The sequence below is a fragment of the Pezoporus wallicus genome, unplaced genomic scaffold (genome assembly GCF_028554395.1).
Source record: "Pezoporus wallicus isolate ANWC-B61680 ecotype Strahan unplaced genomic scaffold, APGP_CSIRO_Pwel_v1 contig_13721, whole genome shotgun sequence".
NCBI lineage: Eukaryota > Metazoa > Chordata > Aves > Psittaciformes > Psittacidae > Pezoporus > Pezoporus wallicus.
This window is the reverse complement of record NW_026640870.1, coordinates 217,333-242,503: the sequence shown is the minus strand read 5'-3', so window position 1 is coordinate 242,503 and position 25,171 is coordinate 217,333. Positions and strand designations below refer to the sequence as shown.

The window sequence follows — 25,171 nt, the reverse complement described above, 5'->3', positions numbered from 1 at the left end:
AACAGCCCCAGGCACTTGGTCATCTGCAGAACTATCCCCATTTCACAGACAAGAAAAGAGTCCTGCCCAGAGACAAAGATATAAAATCCATGTGGTCATAGCCTGAGTGGTGTTTTAGATGCAACCATGCCCTTGGTTTTATATTTCCAGAGGAGCTTGTGCTGATGGTCTTTGTAGAGGCAAATGCTGAGCACCCCACGCCATTGCTGTGATGCTCTCCTGTGTGCTATAACCCTCACGCATGTGCCCTACTTTGCCACAGGCATTGCTGTGTCTTCTTTAGACCTTTAAAATAAACCAAAAACCTTCTGTAACAGAAGCTGAGCTCAGGGTATGTTCTTTTATGTGGAACATGCCTGGCATCAGCGGGATGAAGAGAAATTAGACCTGCCTTGAGCCTTTCCTCTAAACTGGAGTTGAAGCTTTGATGGGTTTGAAGCTTCTCTCTTGGCTTTGGGTCTAATTTCCATCCTGCTTCTCACCTTTCCTCATGTGGCAAGAGTCCCGTGAAGTGGAGATGTTGTCCACTAGTTTGAGACAGAGCAGTAAGGACAGGGAGTACCTGGGGGGTGAAAAAGGACATAGTTGTCAAAGCTGTGGAGCTCCATTCTGCAGGCACAAGAGGTTTGGCTCAGCTACTGCAGTTCTCAGTGCTAGGTGGAGTCACTTGGCCGTTACACGTGGCTTGCTTGAACAAGTTCTGCCACAGGCTTTGCCCCGCTTTAGGGTGTGTGTAAGACCTGACCTGTAGGCCACATTGTGGTGGTTGCCAGCCATGCAGCAGGGCCTGTGTTCATTGTGTCGCCTTTCTGTCTCCTGCAGAAGCCCAGCGCAGGCCTTACTATGCTGACTATTCCCCAGCGAGGAAGTACATCCACACCCTCTGCACCAGCCACTATCTCGACCTCTTCATCACTTTCATCATTGGGGTCAATGTCATCACTATGTCAATGGAGCACTACAACCAGCCAAAGGTATGAGCTGCACATCAACTGTGAAACACAGCAGCAGGGGATAGCAGAGGACCTGAGGACCATACACTGTTCCCTTGAGATACCGTTGAGCAGTGAGGTCTGCAGCCAGCTCCACTTCCTTGGGACCATTCCCTGTTGTTCAGCAGGCTTCAGACTCAACATTACAATCTATTCAGCTTTAGGCCAGCTCTACCATTTGGGAGCCTCTTGCCTCAGCCAAAAGCTTGATTCCCATTGCTTTTGTGCAAAAAAAAAACCCAGAGAATAACAGAAAGTGAGCTAAACTTTTACTAGGAAAAGACCAGGCTAAATATTTCCTCTCTGGATCCAGACATGACTGCCCCTCGAGCTGTAAAACAGTCCAGAGTTTTGGAATATTCCACCAACAGATATAAACACGAAGTTAATGCATGCAGAGCAACGTTTCTTTTCCTCAATGAATTTAGAATAAACCAACTGTTAAGTACAACCCTTCTTTACATATCATAAAATCATTCTTTCCTAACAAAACCTTTGGCATAAATCACACAGCCTGTCCATTTGCTGCATCTATTAATGTTCCATTCCATTATTCACAGAGCAAAAAGCTCAAGATTTATTTTCTAGTAGTGCATGGTCTACCAGGTAACCTGCAAATGTCTTCTGGATGCTAAAGCCACAGGGGCACCAAGCTCCAGGGTAACGTGAGTGTGTTTTACACCAGCTGACTGTGTGCTGTTCTGCCCCAATAATTCCTTTGCATAACAGCCTTTGTTTCTCATATAAATATTATTTATCTAGATTAGTTTTTACTTACACTTGGTTTATGTTCATGTAAAACAGAGTTGTAAATCTGAATACGAGCCATCACAGTTGATATAAGAAGTCAGGCTCAGGCAGTGTGCTTCAGGTGAAATAGTAAATTGTCCCAAATACTTTAGAGTTGCTGTTTCATTTTAGGTTCTGGAACAAAACCAGGTGTTGTAATGCATTGAGGAATGTCAACATCCAAAAAACTTTCAGCTCTTGTTCCCAAATAATCAGTGCACGTTCATCCCACATATCTGGGCTCAGCAAAGCAGTCACCACAAACACATGATGAAGAGAGCTGTCCTGTGTCCTGAGGCTCCCTCTGTCAACAAAGCAGACATTGCTTTGCAGACCCTTCTTTTGCATTTCATTTCCAGTTGTGTCTGGTTTGATCTTCATTGTTGTCTTTCTTCTCGTAAGAGACCTATATTGCATTTAACTAAATTCCCCCTTCCTCCCTCCTCTCCCTAAATCCCACGCAACCACAGAGCTGTTTCACCCTGCAATTATCTATTTTAAGGTCCCATCAAGATTCTTTTGCTATTGTTGGCCTACAATTGCAATGAAATCCATTATAAACACTCATCATCTTCAAGTATAAACACTGTGGATTCCTGACTTCCGAGGGCAGCAATGTGGAGAGCATGAACATTGCACCAAATATGGCCATCCTCTGCCCAGCTCTAGAGATGTAGCATGGTTCAAGAAGGCAAGATTTAATCCATCTCCAACATTATTTCTTTTTCTGAGCATTTGAAGCAAAGCCATTGTCCTAAGGATTGCCATGCTGGAATAAAGAAATGATCCGTCAAGTCTTTTATTCTACCCAAGGCAAGACAGTTCAGAAGAAGTAAACTTTGTTAGATGGGGAAAGGATGGAATTTCTCTCTGACCCAGACTGAACAATTTGTGCACTGAATTTGGAGGATTGATAGCTCTTGACTAGCATTAGTGCTTATGAGGGTTTTGTTTGCATCAGTGTCTAAGCCTTTGGTTGAGTTTTGGGGTGTGATTCAGTGCAGTTTTGTAACTGAGCTCTGCAAGCTATTACAACTTTACTGCTTTTATCTCTGTGTCTATGACATCCTTGTGCCTGCCAGTGCCTCCTCAGAGGGTCTAGGAAAGGATAGGTTGGGCTGGTCTAACTGGTGTCTCTCTTTTCAGTCCCTGGATGAAGCCCTGAAGTACTGCAACTATGTGTTCACCATCGTCTTTGTGTTTGAGGCAGTTCTGAAGTTGGTGGCATTTGGGTTTCGAAGGTTCTTTAAGGACAGGTGAGAGTATTTGAAACTCCTTTGTGTTTGGGGTAGAGCTGTTATTGACCCAGTTTCAAAGCCAGATGCTGGGTGAATGTAGCATCATTATGACTGCACGACATGCTGTGTGTGAGGAAGAGCAAAGGGCTGTCTCTCCATGGGTGCAAACTTTATAGTCTAGCTATTAAACATTCTAAAAACTGATGGTATTGCTTTGCAGAAGGAATCTGGGGAATCTTACAACATTCCAAATACATTCTTTCCCCTGATATTTGCCTCTCCACCAGGTCTGACCAGCTCACCTTAGAGGTCAGAAACAATTTGTTGGCATCAATGCAATCCTCAAAAGAGTAGTTTTGCCAGCCTAAGGTCGCAGAGTCCCTCAGAGCAGGTCTCCTTTGCAGTCCAAATCAGTCATTTGGTAGGCTGCTGCCTTTCTAAAGCCTTTGGCAAAGACAGAGGTAGTTGTGTTCAGCCCCACTGCCTTCAAATCCCACCTGCAAGGACTGAGGGATTTTATCCTGCCTCACATTTAGCCAGAAACAAATGTGTATGAAAGCACATAGTGGTCTGGTGACTTGCTGGTGGGGAGCAGGGTGAGACTGGACACTTTTCCACATGATCAGCTTGTTTACTTCATTTATCCTAACAAAGTGGTTGAAAGCTGCAATGAGCAATATGAGTTATGAGGGTAATTGTGTAGTAAAGACACTCAGTTTCTTGCTGTCTTTCTTGTACTGGTGTGGAAATATCAATAAAATATCTATAAATCGGTGGAGTAAACCCAAAGCCAAGTGACATAACATGGGAGCAGAGGTACTGCATCAAGCAGAGGTCCCTCTAGCCTAATACCTTGTCCCTGAGAGTGGCTCCAAGTGGATAGCAGGGGGACAGTAGGGACCAGAAGGCAAGCAGGGACACTTCCCAATCACAGCCTACAGCAGCTTGTGGCTCAGAACCAGACTGTGCCAGCTGCAGTGAGTTGATTTTGTACCACAGAGATGATCGTGGTCCCAGATGTGAGAAAAGAGAGGCATTTGGGATTTGCTAGTGCTTGCTATTAACAGATGATTCTCTACTCTTGGATGTCTGTCCACGTATGACCTTTGTCCTTCCTCTCTTTGTCTCTTAGGTGGAATCAGCTGGATTTGGCCATAGTTCTGTTATCAATCGTGGGAATCACACTGGAGGAAATTGAGATGAATGCTGCACTGCCCATCAACCCCACCATAATCCGCATCATGCGGGTGCTGAGAATAGCACGAGGTATGGCCTGCTCCGTAGGTCTCCAGCCATCCCTCAGACACCTCAGGAAATGGGTTGGCCATTTGTTCTTCTAGTCCTGCTGTTTTAGTTTGACTTGAGAGCAGTTGGGTGATGAGGCTGCAAAATGTCAAATCAGTGATGAGCTGGGGGGGGGGGGGGGGTGTTTATGGGTGTTTCTAGTGGCACCTTAGATTGGTCTCTAATTCAGATCACAGACCTTTTATACTCATAGCAGACAGAAGCAGAAAGCACTGGAGAAGGGAGCATCAGAGCTTGAGATGATGTTCTTCACTGATGAAGTGTCTTCCACTCTCCCATTTTCCTGCTAGGGCAGTAGTGGACTTCTTGTGCCTTTTGCTCCATTTTACTGATGTCCTTAACATTAACTGGTGTGTGAAATAGTCAAGATGTTCAGATGTTCTGTGAGCCCTGCCAGGATGCAGTGAGCTTACTATCATATGAAGAGATGCAAGAGAGATATAAACCCTCCCTACAATATCTGAAGCCAGATTTTCTTTTATGGATTTTACTCACAATATTCCCTAGCCCTGCTGACCAGGATTTGATTCTCTTTATAGTGCTGAAACTGCTCAAAATGGCCACTGGGATGCGAGCTCTCCTGGACACAGTGGTACAAGCACTTCCCCAGGTAAGCTCCCAGACTTTATCCATGCCCAGTTTGTTCCCCTTTTGGGCCTAGGGGCAGCTCTGTGCCACTGTCTTTGGTGGGCACTAGGAGCCACCTGTGCCTTGGTAGCAGTGTTGCATGGCACACCCTGCTCACATACTATTAGATGGGAGAACCACAGTGATGGGAAGTTAACAGAGAGCCTGTTGCTGTAGACAGAGCTCTTATAAAACACAGCTTTCACTGCCAAGTTCAGGAAACACAAGGATAGACAGAGAAAGCTGTTGGTGACAGCATTGGAAGTAGACAGCCTCCAGCTCAGCAGTTTTCTTTGTGAGAAAGGAGCAACCATGTTTATTGACACCTATTGACAGAGGAACTGCAGACTATAAAAGGCAAGTAGAGGAGATGTTAAAAGCTTGAAGTGGGGTCTCAAATCACCATATCCTCATGAGCTGCAAGAGAAACGACGATGCTGCCAGTCGTAATATTCAATAGGGTCCTTCAAGTGTTCAGTTCCTGGCACTGCTTTTTTATGGATCCGTTTATTTGGAAAAAGAAGGAAAGAAACCTTTTGCTGACTTGCACTCCTCCCTCAAAAAGATCTGAAGCACATCAGGATTCCAAGAAATGTGGAGTTCCTGTGTTTTTAAAATCTTATGCTATTTAAGCTGTGTTCTGCCAGTTTGTAGATTTAATGGTCTGCATCCCAATCTTTCAGTCTTTAGAGTCAGCTCAGCTGCCTACGCATTCCTATTCCATCTGTCACCAGGATCCTGTATCCAGGTGATCTATATTCCAGACATTACTGGAAACATTTACTGCCACACTTTACCCAGAAGTGAGTACTAAAAAGAGGTTCAAACCCATGAAGAATGAGGCAGAGGAACTCTGCAGCCTTCTTCTCTGAGCTGGCAGTTCAGATACAGAACTTCTACCAGGCACAGGGATGGTCTGACAAGTCCTTAGTTTTCAACCCCTCCAAAACATCCCATAGCTGAATCACTGGAAGGAGTTTACAAGTGGTCCCACTCTGTCCTAATAGAAGGTAGTGTAGTGTAGGGAGAGCCAGGCCTTCCCTCTCCCAGCCCCACAGGCACGGGGAGATGGCAGCACACCATGGCGGGCACTCACATCTTGATCAGCTGCCTGCAGAGGGAATCATATCTCAAAGGCAGGGTGATACCACTGTGGCTTGGCCAAAAGCAGGCACTGTGTAGACTACTCTTCCAGAATAGGAGTGGCCGTATGAGAATCAGTAGAACTAGTAAATGTAATTACCCAAATATACCCGTATGAGTTAGTTGCTAAGTACAAAGAAGCTTGTGGTCTATTCAAAAAAGAATTGGAAAACAAGGGGAATTTCTTTTTCTTGGAAAGACCCATTTACTTTTCATCACTGCCATAAAGATGTTTCTAATCTGAGACATTTGCTCTATGGTATTCAGATTTCCTTCTCAGTGAAGGGTTTTGGCTGAGACTAAAGCATGGAATTTACCAGCCTGACCCCTGTTTTGGTATTTCAAGAAACCATTTGATTTGTGTCCTTTTCTTCTTCTTTCAAAACCATTGTGATTACAGAGCATATTTTCTCTTCTCTCCTTATTTTCTCTCCACCCCAAACAATAGGGTGGCTACAGGCCAGGCCTTTTGTTTCCTTAGGGCATTTCTGCAGTTTATATTCAATCCAAAGTCTCTTGTAAAGGGGAATCCCCAGGGATATTCCAAGCAGATCTTGTGAAGATAAAAATGCTATTTTGTCCTCCAGTGAAATGCAGCAAATGAGAAGAGAAATTTGGGAAGACCTCTCTGACAACAATCACTCTTCCTAAAGCTGCAGCTTGTGTTTAGAAGGCAGGGGCAAAGTTCCTACCCCCATTAAAACCACAGCTGGAAAACCTTCATTGAATGTGGCTGCAAAGTGACAAGAAAAAACTCCTTTTCTGTTTATTCATTACTGTTTCCAGGGAAATTCTTTGTCTGGTGTATGTAACACGTCCATTTATGGGATTACAATGACAAGGTATTGTCATTGCTCTACACTTTTCCTCTTTTGGGGTGATTTTCATCAGCTTCCTACTTTATTCAGCAGCAGATACAGCTTGAGTAATACTTAGAGAACCAACTATCAGCACTCAGTACAAAGCAGGTTTTCAAGACCTCTTTCAAGTGTTTTCCTCTTCTTGATGAGCTCTGGCCCCATTAAGGCATTATAAAGAATTACACCACTCCTGTGCTTCAGCTGAATATTCTCTTGTTCGTGCATCTGGTGGCTGCACTGGTTTTGTAAGCAATGTCTGCTCTGTAAGGCTCCAGTGTGATGGTAATCCTTTAGTGCTTTTCCCATCCCCTGCTTTCCAAAGGACAATAGTAAAATATGGAACTTTCCTAACAAGATTCAGGTTCTTTTTCCTTGTTTTCTCTCACTTGGTCTATGGATGGCACATCAGTTAAATGCAGGACTATACCTCCTATAGAATCATAAACTATGTTGGAAAAGACCTTTAAGATCATCAAGTCCAAGTCTTTGTCTTCAAAGCTTGGAACTCCCCCGGATGGACTCTCTGCTAAGAAAAATGTGAAGAACTCCTTGTTCTGTCAGTGCCCAGAAATCAGTAGTTTGCTCCTGTCCAGGAGTTTAACCCTTCCTGGTGCTGTAATTCCTGTGCTTATCTCAGCTTCAGCTCTTGAAGAGGTTTTCTGGCATTGTCTAACAGCAGAAACAAGTCTGCTTTTGCCAGATGCTGAAAACCCATAGTGATTGTGAAGCTCAGAGAGCAAGAATAGAAACGTCTTAGCAGCAAGCACTGCGGATGAGGCACGGTTTGGAAGATAGGTATGTGCTGCACGCTGGGAGGAAATACAGAGATGCCCAAGGGGTTTGAGTGGTGAAGAAGAAATCAGTAGGTAAAGAAGCCACCATTCTGCTGGCTGTTAACGCTGATGGATACTCAGAAAGGGAGCTCATTCAGTTCAGCCTTGTGGTTGCACCAGTGAGATGACTTTATCCTCCAAGGTTGTCTGTCTGGCCCTTACCACTAGTCCTGGAATCCACACAGATGGCCTCCGTTTTCCAAGCAGACAAATGTGTCCGTTTTCTCTTGGGTCCAGTGCATAAATTAGCCTGCTTTCCTGCTGCCAGGATTATTGCTTTGGCTGGAGAGTGCTGGAAGGAAGATGAGGAGGACTTATGTCCTTGGAAAGGATTGGCAGAGGCTTACTTTTATGAGAAATTGCTCTTGACAGGCTTCCCAGATTGCTGTATGCATTGCCTGCATGAACAACCGAAATGCCAAGGTGTGGGCCAGTGATGCAGAAATAATTGATGTCAGAGCAGAAGAGCCACAGGAGGAACTATAGTGTGCTTCAGCCAGCCATTGCAGGAGTGGGGCACCAGGAGACACATCTTTCACCAAAGCCTCTTCCAGAGCAAGAGGATCTAGAGGGGCTTGGGTAGGATCACACAGCTGGAAGTTCAACAGAGGAGTGGTAGTGCCCGTGTGGCCGGTGTCCTCTTGTACAAGATCAATGCAACACCCTTGCACATCAAACTAACACAACCTGGGATAGATCTGTCTTTACTTAGGGCCTAGGTCAGAGGTTCAGACGTGCAGTGGTGTTTAGTTACTGCAGTGTCAGTTAGGAGAAGGCAAAAAGCTAATAGCAGGGATGTCTACAAAAGTGAAGCAGAGAGAGCCTCTCCAGGCCATGCAAAGGCAGTGGGAAAAGGGGTTTACTGGGTGTGTGGAGAGGAGAGTCACTTTTCTTGCCACATCAGGGTTATTCCAGGGTTTTTGCAATGGTAGATCACAGATCAAATAGGATGCACTGAGGGTGCATAGAGGCCCTCCCTGCTTCTCTGGGTGGGATGGAGGACTCTGCCTCTCTCCCCACAGCATCCCTCTGTCCTAGGCACCCAAATACTTTTGCCAGCAGTACGTAACAGCCAGGATGCCAGAAAGCTCAGGAGGAATCACAGATACTTGCCAGTGTCTCTATCTTCTCTTGTGGCTTCTCTGAGGTACTTCAGGGTACCAAGACCATCTCCAAGATGCTCTTCATCTCCTACAAGCCATAGTTTCCCCTCAACACTGGAGCCACAGCAAATGATGGATAGTCCCTGGCTGCCAGAGAGAGGGCTTATCTGTAGTTTTCTCTGCCCAGCCAAAGGCACCAGCCCATATCAGGGGGAATTTGATAGATAAACAGAGCATGGGCTGACCTGGTCAGTGCTGCTAGAGCAGAACCACTTCTCGGACCCCGCTTGGGTGTTAGGCTGCCAAAGCTGAGGTTGATGACCAGAGCTGGATCTCTGTCCCTGATGGAGTTCAGCAAAGGCATCCCAGCCTTTGGCTGCTGGAGGAAAGTGCCTGGATGTGCTCCTGCCCCCTCCTGCTCCTCCCAGAAACGTGATTCATGCACATTTTTTTTGTCTGGTCTCAGAACATCTCAAAGTGCTTTAGAGACATTAATTCTCCATCCACAAGGGTATTGCAAAGGGGTATGTTGAGTTACAGGAGAGGAATGACTCACCCAAGGTCACAGACACAGATAGAGCCTGCCTTCTCTGCTGCTCAGCAGCCTCTGGCTGACCTTGCTACCTCCACCTCAGCCTATCTCTGAGAACATGCCCTGGGTCCTTCTCTGTGCTCAGGCCATGGGCTGAAGAGGCATGTGCACCAGAGAGCCACAGGCTAGCACTGACAAAACATTACATCTAGCAATGATTTGTACCGATTCAACACAGCCAGAAGCTGCACAAACAGACCAAGCAGTCCCATCACCCATCTCAGGATCTTTCACTTGCTGCTGTCACCTGCATCTCTCTTTCACATAGCCACGTTTCCAAATCACAGTCACTTCCCAAGAGAAGCATCAGCTGAGCTCTGAAACTGCTTTCACCACAGGCAGACGCAACCTCAGACACCAGCAATCACCACATTAGCAAACATATGTGTCAGCGTATGCCTATGGCTGTGATGCTTCGAGCCTACACAGCAAACCCATGAATGTAAGCTGGTTTTTGAAGGACTTGCTATGAGATACATTGGTTCAGTCGTGTAATTAGTCATGATCCTAAATACAGCATCTTCTACAAATGAACACTAGAGAGCAGGCAAATGGCTTATGAGCAAATGTTAGGTCATAACATGCTTTGCATGTCGAGAGATAATAGTTTTGACTGATAACCTGGTAATAACTTTGATGTTAGGCTAAATTCCTTGAAATTTCATCAATGCCAAAAGTTTGCAGACTGATTTATTAGGCATTAAACCATCAGTAAAATATTCAGCTTATAGGCTGCTTTGAAACAGATCCAAGATCTTCCTCTGCAGTGATACAACATCAGGCTCTAATGTACACTCAGCCTAGCACTTTTCTTCCCTTTAATTCCTTGCTGCGTTGCCTCCCCAGCAGTGTATGTGGGTGCATTTGCAGTGTCCCTGTTTTCTTGTGTTTTCTCATTTTGCAGCCTTACAAGCCATCAGTTCCTAGCAGACATGAGTTAGGAAACACTATTGAAGAAGACAGTACATGCAGATGAAATAATCCAGACCAGCCATCCACCTCCCTGTATTATCTCTTTTATTCCCTGGAGGATAGTAATAATGTTAGTGGAATTGCAAAGGTCTCTGTGTAGTAGCCAGTTGAAGCTTTATAGCAATTACAATCTCCACTGGGTGATTTGACTGTTCCTATTTCTTTAATACAAAAAATCCCAACTATTTCATAAGTGATATCTGTGTTAATTTTCTGATAACAGGTATCACATTCATAACCTTTCTAATGACATTAAGCAGCATGGTCAAATGCCCAGCAACACTGTGGCTGTGCTGCCTCAGAGAAGAAAGCTGTCTCAAGCTGAAGGGTTTACTAGAAGATGCCTTGGAGATCATGAATCCCTCAGCCTGAGTACCTGAATCACCAGCTTAGTTTTTATTTAGAGATGAAATGATGATCAGTATGTGATCACTCAATCTCCATTACAAGCTGAGAGACATAAAGCACTTAAAAGTGGCAGGAAAGGTAAATGTGACCAGAGTTACCTGAAGGTAAAATGCAGGTGGTTAACTGGTCGAGCTACTCTGCCCTTCATGTTCCCTGCCTGTATCACAAAAAATCCCTGCTCTTTGAGATGTTGTAAAGGCTTAGACCCACACAGTGATTGACTCCAGTGTAGATAAGTGCAGTGCCGTTGTTGCTAAGAGCCTTTGTGTTCCCTTTAGCATCCTTGCACTTCTATTGCGATCGCTTTCAGCCCCCTTGCAAGGCATGTTAATACCTAACAGTAGCACACCACACAGTGTTTGAACTGCAAGGTGCCTGCATTTAAGTGTTGGTATATAGAATAAAGCTTTTCTTTTGAGCCACTGAAAGCTAAAATGCAGGTAGTTGTTGTTGAGAAATATCTGTGAAGTGGCAAGGCCAGGAGAGCTTTACATCTTACTGCAGCATATGTTCCTTTACTGAAAGCCCTCCAGGCTAAGGAAACCTTTGCAAACCAGGCAATTCCTCCTGTGGCTTGAGACATGTCTTGTTAATGTCACTGCTCTGAAACCCTCAGCCTTTGTGCTCGGAATCTCAAACCTGGCAAACAGAAGGGAAAAGCCCTTAAAACTCAAACCAGAGCAGCAGGTCACTTCAGCTACCACTGCACTGAAGTGCAATGCTAAGTGCCAGAGGCTACAGCTACAGGTTGGCCAAATTACAGATGAAGGCAGCATCCAGGTGAGTGGAAGGGCAATGGAGAGGCCACAGAGCCTCAGAGATAGCTTTGCATGTGGGAATCTGCTCCTTCCTCCATGCAGGAGACTTCTCTGGGTCTATTAAAGCAGAAACGTGAAAGGGGAGCAGGGAGCTGGATCAGGAATAGGGGAGATGGTGATTCCCTCTTTAGCTTGTGTTTAAAATGTGATGGAGCAATTGAATTCATGACCTCAACTTGCCTGACCCTTGTTCTGCTTTCTCCTTGTGTAGGTAGGGAACCTTGGCCTACTTTTTATGCTCCTGTTTTTTATCTATGCTGCCCTGGGAGTGGAACTGTTTGGCAAACTGGGTGAGTAATGTGCCTGACGCAGCTTATTTCATCCGGTTGATGTTTATTTGGTATCTAGCTGTTTCCTTTCTTCTGTCCTTCATCCTTGGGCCTTCCTTAGCTTCACAGCTCCCAGTCTGAAGATGAAAGTTCTTTTGATCTCAGGGTCACAGATGACACATGAGGATGTAATACAGAACCTGTCTAATGTGCACACGCACACACATTTAGAGATTTATGGCCGTAGAGGAACTATTTACTGTTTAAATATAATTGTTCAGCATGAGTGCATTCACAAAGATGGAAGTTTGCTACTTATGGCACAATATGAGTCTACAAAGCTGGATGGTGGTCAGATTTGTGCTGGAGAGATGCCACCATAAACACACCTCTCCTCAGAGCTTCCACCACACTCCATTAGTTTTCTGCACTTGGCTAACATTGCTCTTCCAGCTGTCCAAGTCTTGTCTGTCCTTTGTTCTCAGCATCACCTTCCCCTTTCTACATAAATCAGGAAGCATCCACTGGTTCCTGATTGTCCAGCATCATTTATTCCTCTGGCTTGAGGATGCTGCAGGGCTGATCATGAATGCGTCCAAGACTAAAAACAGAATCAGGTGGAGTCAGAGAGAGAACACCATAGCCCTACCTTGCCCAGCTTAGTTAGGCCAAAGCAGTCACTGCCTTTAAACGTGCTGTTGGAAGGAGATGTGCCTGTCTCCTCAATGTTTGCATCTTAATTAGGCCTTCAAGAGCATCACAAGGGCCCTTGCTCCACAATGCTTTTATAGCTTTCATTAATCCCCTTTATGAGCCCAGCCCTCTGCTCAGATTACACGTGCTTGAAAGCAGAATATTTCTTTCAACTAAAGACAAATTATTTTTGCAGTCTCCAAGAAATTCAGGAAAAAAATTACTTTTGCATCCACTCCAAAATGAAATCCTGTGGGGGCTATATTACCTATATATAACTATATATAGGTATAGATATATATAGGTGCATATTTATTATATAGGTGTGTATTTGTTCAGCCACAGAGGTGAAAAATGTCTTGTTTGCAGAAGCACCATCTGCTGCTCCAAATCCTTTCTGGTTTTACACACACACCTTGCTAGTGTCAGCCCCCAGGTAATCACAGCATGTGTTAGAGACTAGGAGAGCCCTGATCTTGTCTGGGGCAAGCTGCAGGCAGTCAGCACAGCGCTTGCCATCCCAATTTAACTGGGAAATACTTCCACTTCTTTTTGTGGATCACTGCTACTCCCTGTCAGGCACAAGAACCTGCAGTGCTGACTCCCCCAAGACTGGTCATTTGGGGGTTGTTGGGTTTGTTTGCTCTTTTGATTTTCCTTCCTATTTGCCTCTGAAATAAATAGCTACTAGTGAAATGCCCTAGCAAGAGACATTGCTGCCTGTGTAATGAATCTGTGTTCTGTGGAAAGAGGGATATGTTCCATTTGCATTCATTAGTATATTAATTCTCAGGGGGAAAATGTCAGTGAAATATCCCTCATGGTAGATGTATCCTGTAAAAACTAATCAAGACAAGGACATAATCAAGAGACAAAGGGTACTGTAGAGCAGCATTTGTGGAGACAGCTCAGCAAGTCTGCTTGTTTCCACCTCCTTTTAGATCTCTTTGTGTTGGCTCTGCCTGTTGGGGTCAAGTCAAGAGAAACATTGGTGGAAGAGGCCTCTGGAGACCCTAACCCAGCCTCCCACTTGAAGCCCCATCAGTAGGAGGTCAGAGTAGCTTTGTCCAGCCAAATCTTGCAAACTTCCCTACCTCTCTGATGACCTATCCCAGGGCTGTTGGGTCTTCCAGGTGAAAACAACCTTCCTAATGTCCAACCTAGACCTCCTAAGCCACAGTGTTGCTGTCTGTTATATCATCTGCCTCCACTGAGAAGAATTTGGCTACATGATCTCCTCAGTAACTGCAGGCCACCTTAGCAGTCCTCTCTGACGCCCTCATGACGTATCTCAGGGTCTTACCACCAGGTTTGGGGCCGCTCTGAATAAGCCCTGGCAAACATGGCTTCACTGATGGCCTTCTGCTTCTCTCTCCTCCAGACTGCAGTGAAGAAAATCCCTGCGAAGGTCTGAGCCGGCACGCAACGTTCACCAACTTTGGCATGGCCTTTCTCACCCTCTTCAGGGTGTCTACAGGGGACAACTGGAATGGGATCATGAAGGTCTGTGCAGCCCCTCTCTGGGTACTCTATTCTCTCTGTAGGTACATAAATACAAATTTCAAACAAGCTGAGGCAACTCTTGTGTGAAAACAAAAAAATGTCCTATTAAAACATCAAAGTTAAACTCCCCCATTTAAAATCCAGGTTTAGTTCAAGTGATAATTTGTCCCAAGTCTTGCCCAACCTGAAATTTAATGCTTTTTAACACATATATAATACTTCAGGAAAATGATGGCTTGTGGCTGAGAGGAGGAGCCATGTACCTTTGGGATGGAACATTGCCCTCTGTTTTGTAGATGGTGTAATTCATGGTGTCCCTATTTTCTTCTACCCATTTTAGATTCACCCACAAGCCGTTGCGTCCGGGATATGTTATATTGATGTTTCTGTATTTGGAGCCCAAGCAGAGCCCCAGCACGTATTAATCCCTCACTTTTCCCTCGCTGTTGCAGGATACTCTTCGGGAATGCACTCGGGAAGACAAGCACTGCCTCAGTTACCTCCCTGTTATCTCTCCTGTCTACTTTGTCACCTTCGTCCTCATTGCACAGTTTGTCCTAGTCAACGTGGTGGTGGCAGTGCTGATGAAGCACTTGGAGGAGAGCAACAAGGAGGCCAAGGAGGATGCTGAGATGGATGCTGAGATTGAGTTGGAGATGTCCAGAGGAGCACCCACCTCAGCCACTGGTGGGAGCAGAGGTGCAGTTGCTCCAGAGAGCAGGGCACCCTACAGAAGTCAGGAGGCCACAAAGTCAGAGTCAGCTCTGCAGGTGAAGCATCAAGCCCTGGTAAGAGTTCACACAAAGCATTTGCTCTTCTTTTGCTCAGGGTAAGGAGGGGACAGTTCTCACCAGCCACTGCGGTCTGAACGCCAGGCAGCCAGACCCCAAATGACACAGAGCCGAAGAGGCAGGAGACAGGGCAGCGTGGGAGGAAGGCAGCTTTCCTGGGTCCCCCTGTGGCAGAGATGTCACCACCACCTCCACGTTTTGAGTCATTTTAGGAGGGCTCCCTGAGGAGAAAGGCTGCTTGAGACCTGTTTTCCACGGCTAACTCTGTCCTGACCATTGTTCTGGGAGAGGGTGCAAAGTCCATCTCTTGCCCTTTCCAGTTCATTCAAAGGCTGTGAATTTTCATTTCAGAACTGATACAGCCACAGGTCCCTGTCCTGCTCTTCCAACGCATCAGTCCTTGTCATTTTAACATGGGCAGCAGCTCCAGGGAATGCTGGCAACCCTGACATGGATGACATAAATTCCCTTCACACAGATGCAGATATATACTGCTCAGGGTCTTTTTAATCCCACTTTGGGATTTCTAGAGGAAACTCAAGCAAATCATGATGTGCAGCTTGGGAGGGCATGTCTGGCACTGGTGCAAGCGTGTAGCTTGTGCTCTGCCTAGGGCATGGCTGACTTGGAGCCTGGGAATTGTTGGAGCACCTCAGCAAGAACCTAGAGGTTCCTGGGATGATATTCCCAACACTGCTGCTCTCTGGTTTCTGTTAGGCCTCTAGAAAGGGCAATCAGAAGTTGGGGGAAAGGAGGGGCACAAGATAATTGTCTCCTCCCTGTCACCAGCGTGTGGGGAAGAGTGAATATGAAATTGCTTTGTCACCATGATCACAAATAAATCTACTGCAAAATCAATGGGGAAACTGAGATTAAATCACATTAAATTAGATTTTTGTACAATCTATCAGTCTCTATTAAGTCAAGTAAAAAGAAATTTACTTACACAGCAATGGGGAACTCACTATTTGAATGTAGTTCCTAATCGACTTTGCTGCAGGAAAAGGCACCATAAACACTATGGTCAATTTATTGCCTTTCTACTTGGCCTGAGAGGGATCCCACAGTGAGTAGGCTCCCACATTGCACATCTCTATCAGGTGCCTGGGATCCTCCCAAACCCTCAGGCTGCCTGTGAAGACCTGCTGCTTATCCCTCCCCATTGTCTACTCAGCCATGCTCAACAGGGTAAAAGCATTGAGTAATTTATCTTGGGATGTTTCTCTTCAGGGATCTGTTGGAAGATATTTGTAAGCCAGAAATGTGTGGAAAAAAACAGATCTAAGGAGACCTTCTGTGACCACCGGACTATCCAGCGAGGGATCTCAGGCCCAGCTTTTGATTACAGAGAGGGAAAACAGCCCAGGAGAGCAAAGCAAAATACATTTAATATAAGACATGCAGCTGGGAAGATGTTTTCAGTCAGTCACTGGGAGCTGGCGTTAAAGGAAACCCGAGTGATTAGTTGTACTTTAGATAACATGGTGAATTGTGAGGGGAATGTGTCTAGGATCAAAACCCTGGAGCCACATTGCAGGTCCTGTTCCAAGGGCTCTTGCTCCCCCAAAACTTGGCCTTGTCATGGCACCACCTCTCACAGCTGCTCCATCAACACTGCAGAGACGTCATTTGAGTCCCTGAAGCTTCCTAAGGCCCCAGGATAAATCTGCTATAAGGTGCTTGAAGTGGCAAGAGCTCAGAGAGGCAGTGAGGGGTCAAGCTTAAGGTTTGTGACGTGCTCTGTCCAGGCACTTTCAACCAGACCCATTTCACAGTAAGAGCAAACACAGAGAAACCCCTTTTCTACCCTCGTATAGGCTCCATATACATGCTGCCATGATGTCTTCTCCTTCCCTCTGCCTCCTGCCATGTGGCTGTCTTCTCCTGGGGCCAGTGGTGCCCAAGATGCCCCATGTAGGAGAGAGGCCACAGGGTTTGCAGTGGTGTTAATGTGTGTGTTTAAATGTCTGCCTCTGTGTGTGTTTTGGGGAGGTATTACACACATCACAAGCAGCTCTGGGTACCCTCTGTCAGTGTGGCTGAAGACTGACCAGTTTTATCCATCTATCCCAGAGAAGCTTTGAGGAGAAGGGCATCACCACCCAGGCTGGGCTGAAAGCATCCCTGGGAAAATGGGAGCAGAACTGTCTCCTGTGGTTAGAGGGTGGGCCCCATTTTCCTGGACCTTACTTTTGCTCTGCAGTATCCAAGAGTCAACTTAGTGGTGGGTCAGTGATGCCTCATTTTACTCCAGCTGCAACCTGAGCTCTTCACTGAGCCAGCACAGCTTTGGTATCCTGTTGCAGTCACCAGGGCTGCAGCCTCTTTCTAAGACGCCAAGAGGAACATCTGCACAAGGCTTTAAACCAAAAAGCAGCTGAGAAGGAGATGGCTGTAAGTAAATTCACCACCAGCAATGACCCCCTCTCCTGTCTCCTTGCTTTTCAGGGCAGCGCAGCCTCTCTGAGGCCCCAGGACTCTCAGAACCTGCTGACTGTCCGCAAGATCTCCGTTTCCCGAATGCATTCCTTGCCCAACGACAGCTACATGTTCCGGCCAGTGATGCCAGCCAAAGCCCCCTTCCCCCTCCACGAGGTGGAGATGGAAACGTATCCCTGCAAATCCCAAAGAGGTACTGCTCATGGAGTTTTCCCTTCCTCCTCCTAGCTGAAACCGTGCAGCAGCAGGTACAGGTGATGGTTAGATGGGGAGTAAGCAACCCATACTGAGCCAGGGCTTGCTGCCTTCATGTGATCCCATCACCATAACTGCCCGATGTCATGTTTTCATCACATCCCTGCATTTTCCCAGGAGAAAGCTGGTGGCTCAGGTTTTTAGCTGGAGAGAAGTGGGGCTCCCCAGCAATGTCAATTTAGCTGAGGAAAAGGGTGCACGCTGCACATCTCATCAGCCCTGACATCAATAAAATCAACGTGAATAAAAGCCAGAGTCAGTGTCACTTCCTGACAGAGCTCCTTTACACCTATGTTTTCAGGCAGTTTTCAGTCTCAAAGCAGCATCTTTCTAGCACAGTACGATGAGCTCAGAGATGCAGGAGTTTCTTTGGGAGCCATAAAGATTAGAAACCACTCTCCAGAGCCTCCCCAGCCTGGCCTTATAATGACTCTTGGAGGAGAGACCCTGTAGTCAAGAGAAGCACGAGCTACACAGGGCCTTTGCTTATCCATTTAACCAAATACATTACTCTGCAAATGCTTTTCTATCTCTTTTGTCGTGCAAGCTGGTTTGAAGGTGAAATCAATAAGAAAGAAAATATCTGCCTCCCTAAAAGCCCATGTGCTTCTTGAGTGGCTCTCAAGAACTCACCAGCCTGGCTTCCTTTGATGGAACGTTGTTTGAAATGCAAGAACTGCTTGGACAGATGAGTAGTGGCTTTGCAAACCACGGTGGGGCTGGCAAGATCTGCTCTGGTTTCCTTGGGTGAAGTAACTCTGTATTTGTTCAACCTCTCCGGATACCAGTTAATGTTCTCTGCTCAGTATTTAGTATTATTTCACCTGCACATTCTTTGCTAAGCAAAGAAAACAGAGGTTGAGTTTCATGGCTGCACTACTGGGGATGGTTTTCATCTCTGTAGTGAGTGTAAATTAGGGTTTATACCAGTATAAAATTGCTGTGATCTTGGCAGGGATGGGGAGAACTGACCAGGAATTTGCCCATGTTTCCCAACTTTCTCTCTCTGAGCACTTGAGCAAGGGATATGGCAGGGATTTACCTGCGTCCACCCAGCATCACCCAGAGCAGTGCTGCTTCTGAGCTGAGCAAACTGATTTAAGGCACAGTCCCATAAGTTACACACAGGTAAAACTGAGCACATGGAGACTCACCTTGGCATTTGTGCTTTCAAGGACTTGTGAATGTCAGTTAAGTTGTCTGGTCTTCCAGTACTTCAGTGAGTACAGTGAAAACACTGGGAGATGACCAGATCTTGTGTTCCTGTGGTCTTAGATGCAGTTTCTTGATTGACTAGAAAACCAAAAGACAAATTACACAAATCCAGAGATATTCTGTGTTCCTGTTTAAGAGGGGTTTGGGATTTCCTATACGAGATCTAGATGGAAGGCTTCCAACAGGAGGGAATTCCAGCTAAGCAAGGGAGGAGAGCACAAGGGTTTGATTTTATGACCATGTTTGTGACAGATTTTATGACAAAGTTTTTCTGCATCATAAAAACCATTCTGTAAAGCCTGGCTTAGCGCACAAACAGTGCAGGCAAAAGACTTAGGGAGAAGTGGGGTGGGGAGCTCATGGCTCTGCTCTTTCTGTGGTGATCTGGAGGAAAGCTGCAAAAGAAAAATGATGGAACACTAACTTTTCTTCCTTCCCAACAACAAATCTCCTTCTGAAACGCAACTGCAATCTGTCTGGATGGCTTTTTGTCATAGGTTCAAGTTCCCTGACCTCTGGGCGAGATCTCTTGAAGTGATGGATAGCTGTGTTTTGAACGTGGAGCTGCAATGTAGAAACAGACGTTGGGTTTCAAGCTAATGAGGACAATAAATCCTGCAGCCAACAAAAATAACAAGGCAAAAGATCTTTCAAACAAGGCAGAACTGCAGTAAAGCAGCACCACAGAGGGGCTGGGGAGGAGGGGTTGCCTTTACACTGAGCCAGGGGACCGGGAGCCTTCAGGAAGAGAGTGATTCCTGCCTGGTACATGAGCTCAGGGACTGTCAAAGCACTTGGTCTCTATGCTGCTGATCAGACCGTGTTCAGCAAAGGGCTGCTGCCTGGATTGACACTGGCGGTAGTGTTTGGGCTGCAATGAATGGGAAAACTGCCCTGTGCATCAGCGGTGTCTTCTCCTGGGGAAGGTGGTGGCAGGGTGCCTGCTGGCTGCTCCAGGCTGTAGGTTAGATCTGTAAGTGGAGCTCTGGAGGCTCCCAGCGAGCTGAGCAGGGCTGCTCTTGCCTCCCTGTGGCAGAGCAGTGTAAGCATCCCTGGCAGCACTGCAAAGACAACGCAGGCATCCTGACACAGACTTCCCTGATCCGTGTCCACCAAATAGGCAACATCCTTTCACAAATCCACCCAAATCCATGCTGCCGGGGAAGTGGCAATGGAAGGGTTTCATTTGCCCTTTATTTGCTGCCATGTTGTCCTGGTGGCCACCGTCTACCCTGAGTGTTGCAGTATCTGTAAGAGAAGATGCCTGTTACCTGTTGCCTGCCTCAGACCTCCACATCCCCATGCCAGTGGTGACTGCTCTGTCTCTGTTCCCCAGGGTCCATCACCTCCATCCGCTCCCAGCCCGTAGGAACATGCTCCTCTCTGAGAGTGCCAACGGAGTCCTTGCAGCTGGCAGTCCGTTCCCCCAACCACTGGAAGATCCTTCCCCCACACATCACACCTCGATCTCCTACTCTCAACAAGCTGCTGTGCAGACAGGTGAGAGGCCTAGAGCCTACAGAGGTAAACTTCATAGTCACCTGAGCCCTTCCCTTCCTTTCCAATCCCCTTTGGGGGTTCCTTCATTGGAGCTGAGAGGAGCATTCCCTTTTTTAGAACAAAATGTTTCTGGTGCCATAAATGTGAATATACAAGTGACACACAGGGCAAGGCCCTTTTTACCTGCTTTCATCTTTGTGGATGTACTGTTCTATGAAAGAATAGCTAAAGCATAGAGAGGAGATGCCCCATTCAGCTTCACCAGTGCAGTGAGAAGCCTGCAGTCAGCCCTACACCCTCTCACTTCAGACAGGCTCCGTTGACTCAGGATGTGGTGCTAAGGAGCAAGCCCAAAATCATGCAGAAAGACCCAGCAGATACAAGCTCTGCACACGTAGGCTCTGGGTCTGCTTGTGAGCAAACCTGCAGCCTCTGGTGCAGGGAGGATCTGAGGGGGGCAGGCATGGTGGGGAAGGCATGGGGTGGTGCACGGTGCGTTAGATCCTCCAAGTGTTCTGCCGCAGGCCATGTTTCCCCCCTGGAAGTGCTCCTGACGAAGCAGATCCCCAGGCTCTCACCCCATCTCTCCCTCCTTACCTTCCAGGAGGCCATTCAAACAGACTCCACGGATGGGCAGACCCCAGACCGCAAGGAGAGCCTGCAACCAGAGCCTGGAGAGACGCTCCCATCAGCAAAGCAGCCTCAGAGCACCTTGACCCCCAGTCCCCTCCATCCCACAACTGCCTCCCTGCCGGGCACCCCTCCGCGCTCCCCGCCATGCTCCCCACACCGGCATCCCAGCACCCTCACACGGAAGCACAGCTGTGGCCAGCACGGCATTCCCAGCCCTGGCAGCAGCCCCCCCAACCCCGAGGGCTGCCTCTTCGAGTCCTCAGACCTGGCTGACGAAGAGGTTCGCCACATCAACAGCTCAGCCAAGGACTGGGGAGGGGAGCACTCGGATGCTGGGAGCCGCTCGACTTCACCCTTCATCTCCCCAGCCCCATCTCCCGTGCCCCTCAAGAACTGCAGCACAAGCAGCCTCTCCGGGGGCAGCAGCAAGGAGAAGGACTTGAAGAAGTTTTACAGCATCGACACAAAGGGCTTCCTCAACAAGCCCAGCTGGGCAGACGACCAAAGGCGGCACTCCATCGAGATCTGCCCCTCCATCAGCCATGGGGACTGCAGCTTCGAGGACCCTGCTGAGGAAAAGCAGCGCTCCCCTGCCCACATCCAGATGGAGTCTGAGTACATCCACGGAGCCCGGAGGAAGAAGAAGATGAGCCCGCCCTGCATTTCTATAGATCCTCCCATGGAGGATGACAGCGGCGCGGCCTCCCGCACCAAACCCTCGGAGAACAGCATGCTGCGGAGACGGACCCCATCCTGCGAGTTCCCGGCTTACAGAGAGGCCCTGGAGCTCGCAGAGAGCCAGCCCGGCGAGGCGGCTTCCAAAGCGGAGCGCCGGGGGCAGCCCCAGTGCCGTGGGGAGCATCTGACCGTTCCCAACTTCTCCTTCGAGCAGTTGGATGGCGGCTCCTCGAGCAACCTCTCGGATCCGGACTGCCGGGCGGACGCCGCCGCTTCCGAACTGAAAAAGCCGGATCACTTAAAAACTCAGTGGAGCAACGCTGAGAAAAGCAAAGAGCTCCTGGGCATTGCTAAGAGCGCCCTCCGGAAGCAGGACTTGGTCCCTGTGACTGTTGCGACAGGAGAAGACGTAGATGATCCAGTATAGCTTTCTGGGAGGGGGGAACGGGGGGGATCGCAAGGGCTTGACACCAACGCGGGGTTCCAAAGCGAAGGGATGGAGCGGCCACGGTAGGTGGGTGGCTGCTCGCTCGGGTTCTCTCCTTCCTCGCGTTCACTGGGGGGGAGAAGGGTTTGCAAAAAATAACACACACAAAGGGGAAAAAAAAGAGGAAAAACAGCAGAAAAGGAACCAAACAAACGGCTGGAAGAGACGGTGATGGGCGCCGGGGGGGGGGGGTACAACGTGGTTGTGGGGGGGTCTTTTCTAAAGGGAAGGTTGCCTCTGTGGCCTCAATCACATTGATTCGGGTTCGAGGTGGGGGGGGGGGGGGGTTTGGTTGGTTTGGGGAGGGGGGTTTTTTAAAGATGCTCAACTTTTAACAAGGCACCTTTTAGAGACGTCCCGTGAGGCGGGAGGGCCCGGGTGGGAGCTGTACATTGTCTGTATATCAGCACTTATATACATAGAAATAATGTATTTGTGAGATACAAAACAAGGACAAAAAAAAAAAGGAAAAAAAAAGACCAAAAAAAGAAGAAGATATATACCCACAGAAACTCTCTCTTCATAATGCACATATTTTTATAGAGAAACGATACTGGGTTTTGCATTACATGTGACTCTGCAACCGGGTGGTGTTTCCTTGGGGTTTATGTGGAACTAATGATCACGGCCATTCGTTTTCCAACTGGTTTCTCTTCTTTCTTCATTCACCTCCATTTCCTTCCTCTCCTTCCCTCCACCATCATCCCACCAGCTTCTTGGCACAGATGATGCTTGAAACGTTCTTTTGTACTTTAGAAGCTGTCCTTATAACGGAGAAAGAAACCAAACCACTACTGAGTTGTAGCCAGTGCAATAATGAGTTCTTCATTCTCGTCTCTGCATCTGTCCTGTTGCTTCTTTTCTCCTCCTTTTTTTGAACCAAGATTCAGGTGAAATGTTGCAATAATCTGAACTAACGTGCACAACCGTGATTCCTTGTGGAAAAAAAAAAACATGGAAAACCAGGAAAAAGTTAAATTTACGGAGAGCTAAACCCCACCAAATGAATAAACTAACTTATTTAAGAAATGTATTTTGTTTACTGCGGTTCACAGTAAGTTATTGCTCCAGGATGTAAAGGTGTAAAAGCGCTGTCTTAGGTGATGTTCTTTGTGAGCACTGAAGCTAATGCTTTGTCCTCCTCGCAGCAGAACGACTTCTGTCCAGCATCCCTCCTCATCCTCATGGCTGCATCCACCTCCCGTCGCCAGCGAAGCCTCCGGAGGAATCCAGGTCTCCTTTAACTCCATTTCTTCTCTCTCGTTTCGCAGTCTGGGGGTTGGGGTTTCTCTTTTAGCCTCCGATCCTGCCCTCTCCTCACCCTCATCCCAACCTTTCACCGTGGGACAGCATCACCGTGTTCCATCGGAGCAGCACCCAGCCTGTCGCGAGGACACGCCACCAGCGCTGGGTGAGAAGACAGGGGGGGAAACAAGCAGTTAAAGCAGTAACTGTTGAAGCAGTGAAAGCAATGGGTTTTGTTTGGTTCATTCCATGCCTCATATTTATGCATCCACATATATCTTCTGTTATTTATGCATCCATTACTCAAAAGGAAATGTATCTTGTTTCACATGTATTAAACTGTATAAACTGGAAGCGTGGCCTCGCTTTGTACCAGGGTGTAGCCAGAGGCTGAGCCCTGCTCCAGCCTTAAGGTCCCATTGCATCCCCCCCAGAGCCTGGCGTTCCCTGAAACCTCTTTCCCAAGCATCCTGGATCCACACTGTGCCCTTCCTGCTGATGCTCCCACCCAGCTCCAACAGCGACTCCCTTCCCTCATACAACAGCCTCTGTCTGTGGAGTGGCTTCATGCCTCCAAGCACCTGCACTGCTGTAACTCAGAGTCATTTGGGATCAGTGTAAATAATTATTGAGTCTTGGTGGGATAGGGAGGAACTCCGGGAAAGCACCATAAAACAACCATTAATGGTGCTCTGGGGATGATGGCAAATGCCTTTCGCTGCAGCTTAAGCAGCAGAATGGGAAGGAGGGGAGGTGAATCCCCCTGTGCTGGGCTTAATCCTGCCTGGAAGTGCCTGGTGTGTCCCTCGGGAGAGGAGGAAGCTGCCTTGTAACGATTACTGCTGGATTTACCCAGCTTTGCTGGGAAAGGAGCATCCCATGTGCCCATTCCTGGTTCCTTTACCTGGGGGAGCCCCCGTGCTTGGCAGGAAAGGGACAATTCCCAGGGCAGCCCAACCCCAGTGCTCCCGAAACCACCACACACTGTAACCATGAGCAGGAAAAGCCTTTTTGCAACCCCCCCTGTGTGCTTCACACTCCTGCTTGGGGTTCAGTGCTCTGATTTGGGCTTCCTTTAGCCCAATAAAGCGCAGCTTTGTCAAAAAGAGCTCCTAAGAGCAGAGGGTCCTGCCTCCAATGGGATTGCTCTTCCTTTGGCTGGAAACCTGGCTTCAGCAGGGATTATTCCCAGCGTAACAAACCCCTTCCCTGCTCTCTGTTTGCTCAGAGCTCCTACTCCACCAAATGTATTGGGTTTAACAACTGCCCTCTTTACAAAGGAGATGGTTCCTAACAGGGGATGTGATTGTCCCAGTGTCCCTCTGGGCACACACTGATGTTACATCGATTCTCTCCCACGTGAAGCAGGCTCCATCAGGCTGCCTGCAAGCGGTGCTTAAGCTCCGAAGTGCAAAGCACCAGGTCAATGCAATGCTAATGTGAGCCATTATTATTTCATTGGGTTGATTGCTACTTTGCATCTTTAATGACAATTCCATCGTGTTCCTTGGCCTGGCCTGGCCTGGCCCAGCCCAGAGGAGCAGGGCTAAAACACGGATTGAAACTCACCTTGCTGAGGAAGAGGAAACCATCACCAAGTGACTTGAAGAGGCTTCGGGTGCTCTCTGGTCCAAGGTTACATCTCAGATGGCATCAATCTGGAATTGCCTTTGTCCAGCTGGGGAGAAAGAAAGAAGAAAGCATTAAAAAAGCCTCCAACCAAGCAAATGTGCAGCATCCCCAGTGCTGTCATCACCTGTCAGCGCTGCAGCATCATACAGGT

At 47.5% G+C, this 25,171-nt stretch overlaps 2 protein-coding genes across 4 annotated transcripts in view; both read left to right on the top strand.

The window, feature by feature from the left end:
* Positions 1 to 22,195, top strand: part of CACNA1H (calcium voltage-gated channel subunit alpha1 H) — a 118,009-nt gene extending 95,814 nt beyond the window's left edge. For 2 of the 3 annotated variants that reach the window (XM_057420882.1, XM_057420880.1), the window contains exons 24-33: positions 823 to 974; positions 2,928 to 3,037; positions 4,152 to 4,285; positions 4,864 to 4,934; positions 11,892 to 11,970; positions 14,024 to 14,145; positions 14,598 to 14,933; positions 17,385 to 17,568; positions 20,182 to 20,345; positions 20,950 to 22,195. In XM_057420882.1, the coding sequence (XP_057276865.1) occupies positions 823 to 974; positions 2,928 to 3,037; positions 4,152 to 4,285; positions 4,864 to 4,934; positions 11,892 to 11,970; positions 14,024 to 14,145; positions 14,598 to 14,933; positions 17,385 to 17,568; positions 20,182 to 20,345; positions 20,950 to 22,083 (2,486 nt within the window). In that variant the 3' untranslated portion in view covers positions 22,084 to 22,195. The remainder of the gene's footprint in view (positions 1 to 822; positions 975 to 2,927; positions 3,038 to 4,151; positions 4,286 to 4,863; positions 4,935 to 11,891; positions 11,971 to 14,023; positions 14,146 to 14,597; positions 14,934 to 17,384; positions 17,569 to 20,181; positions 20,346 to 20,949) is intronic. The other variant, XM_057420881.1, reaches the window with a different exon arrangement.
* Positions 22,196 to 23,076: 881 nt separating this feature from the next.
* The window catches only part of SHMT1 (serine hydroxymethyltransferase 1), a 152,284-nt gene continuing 150,189 nt past the window's right edge, over positions 23,077 to 25,171 (top strand). The window contains exon 1 of the mRNA XM_057420892.1: positions 23,077 to 23,081. The gene's annotated coding sequence lies outside the window, so the exon portion shown is untranslated. The remainder of the gene's footprint in view (positions 23,082 to 25,171) is intronic.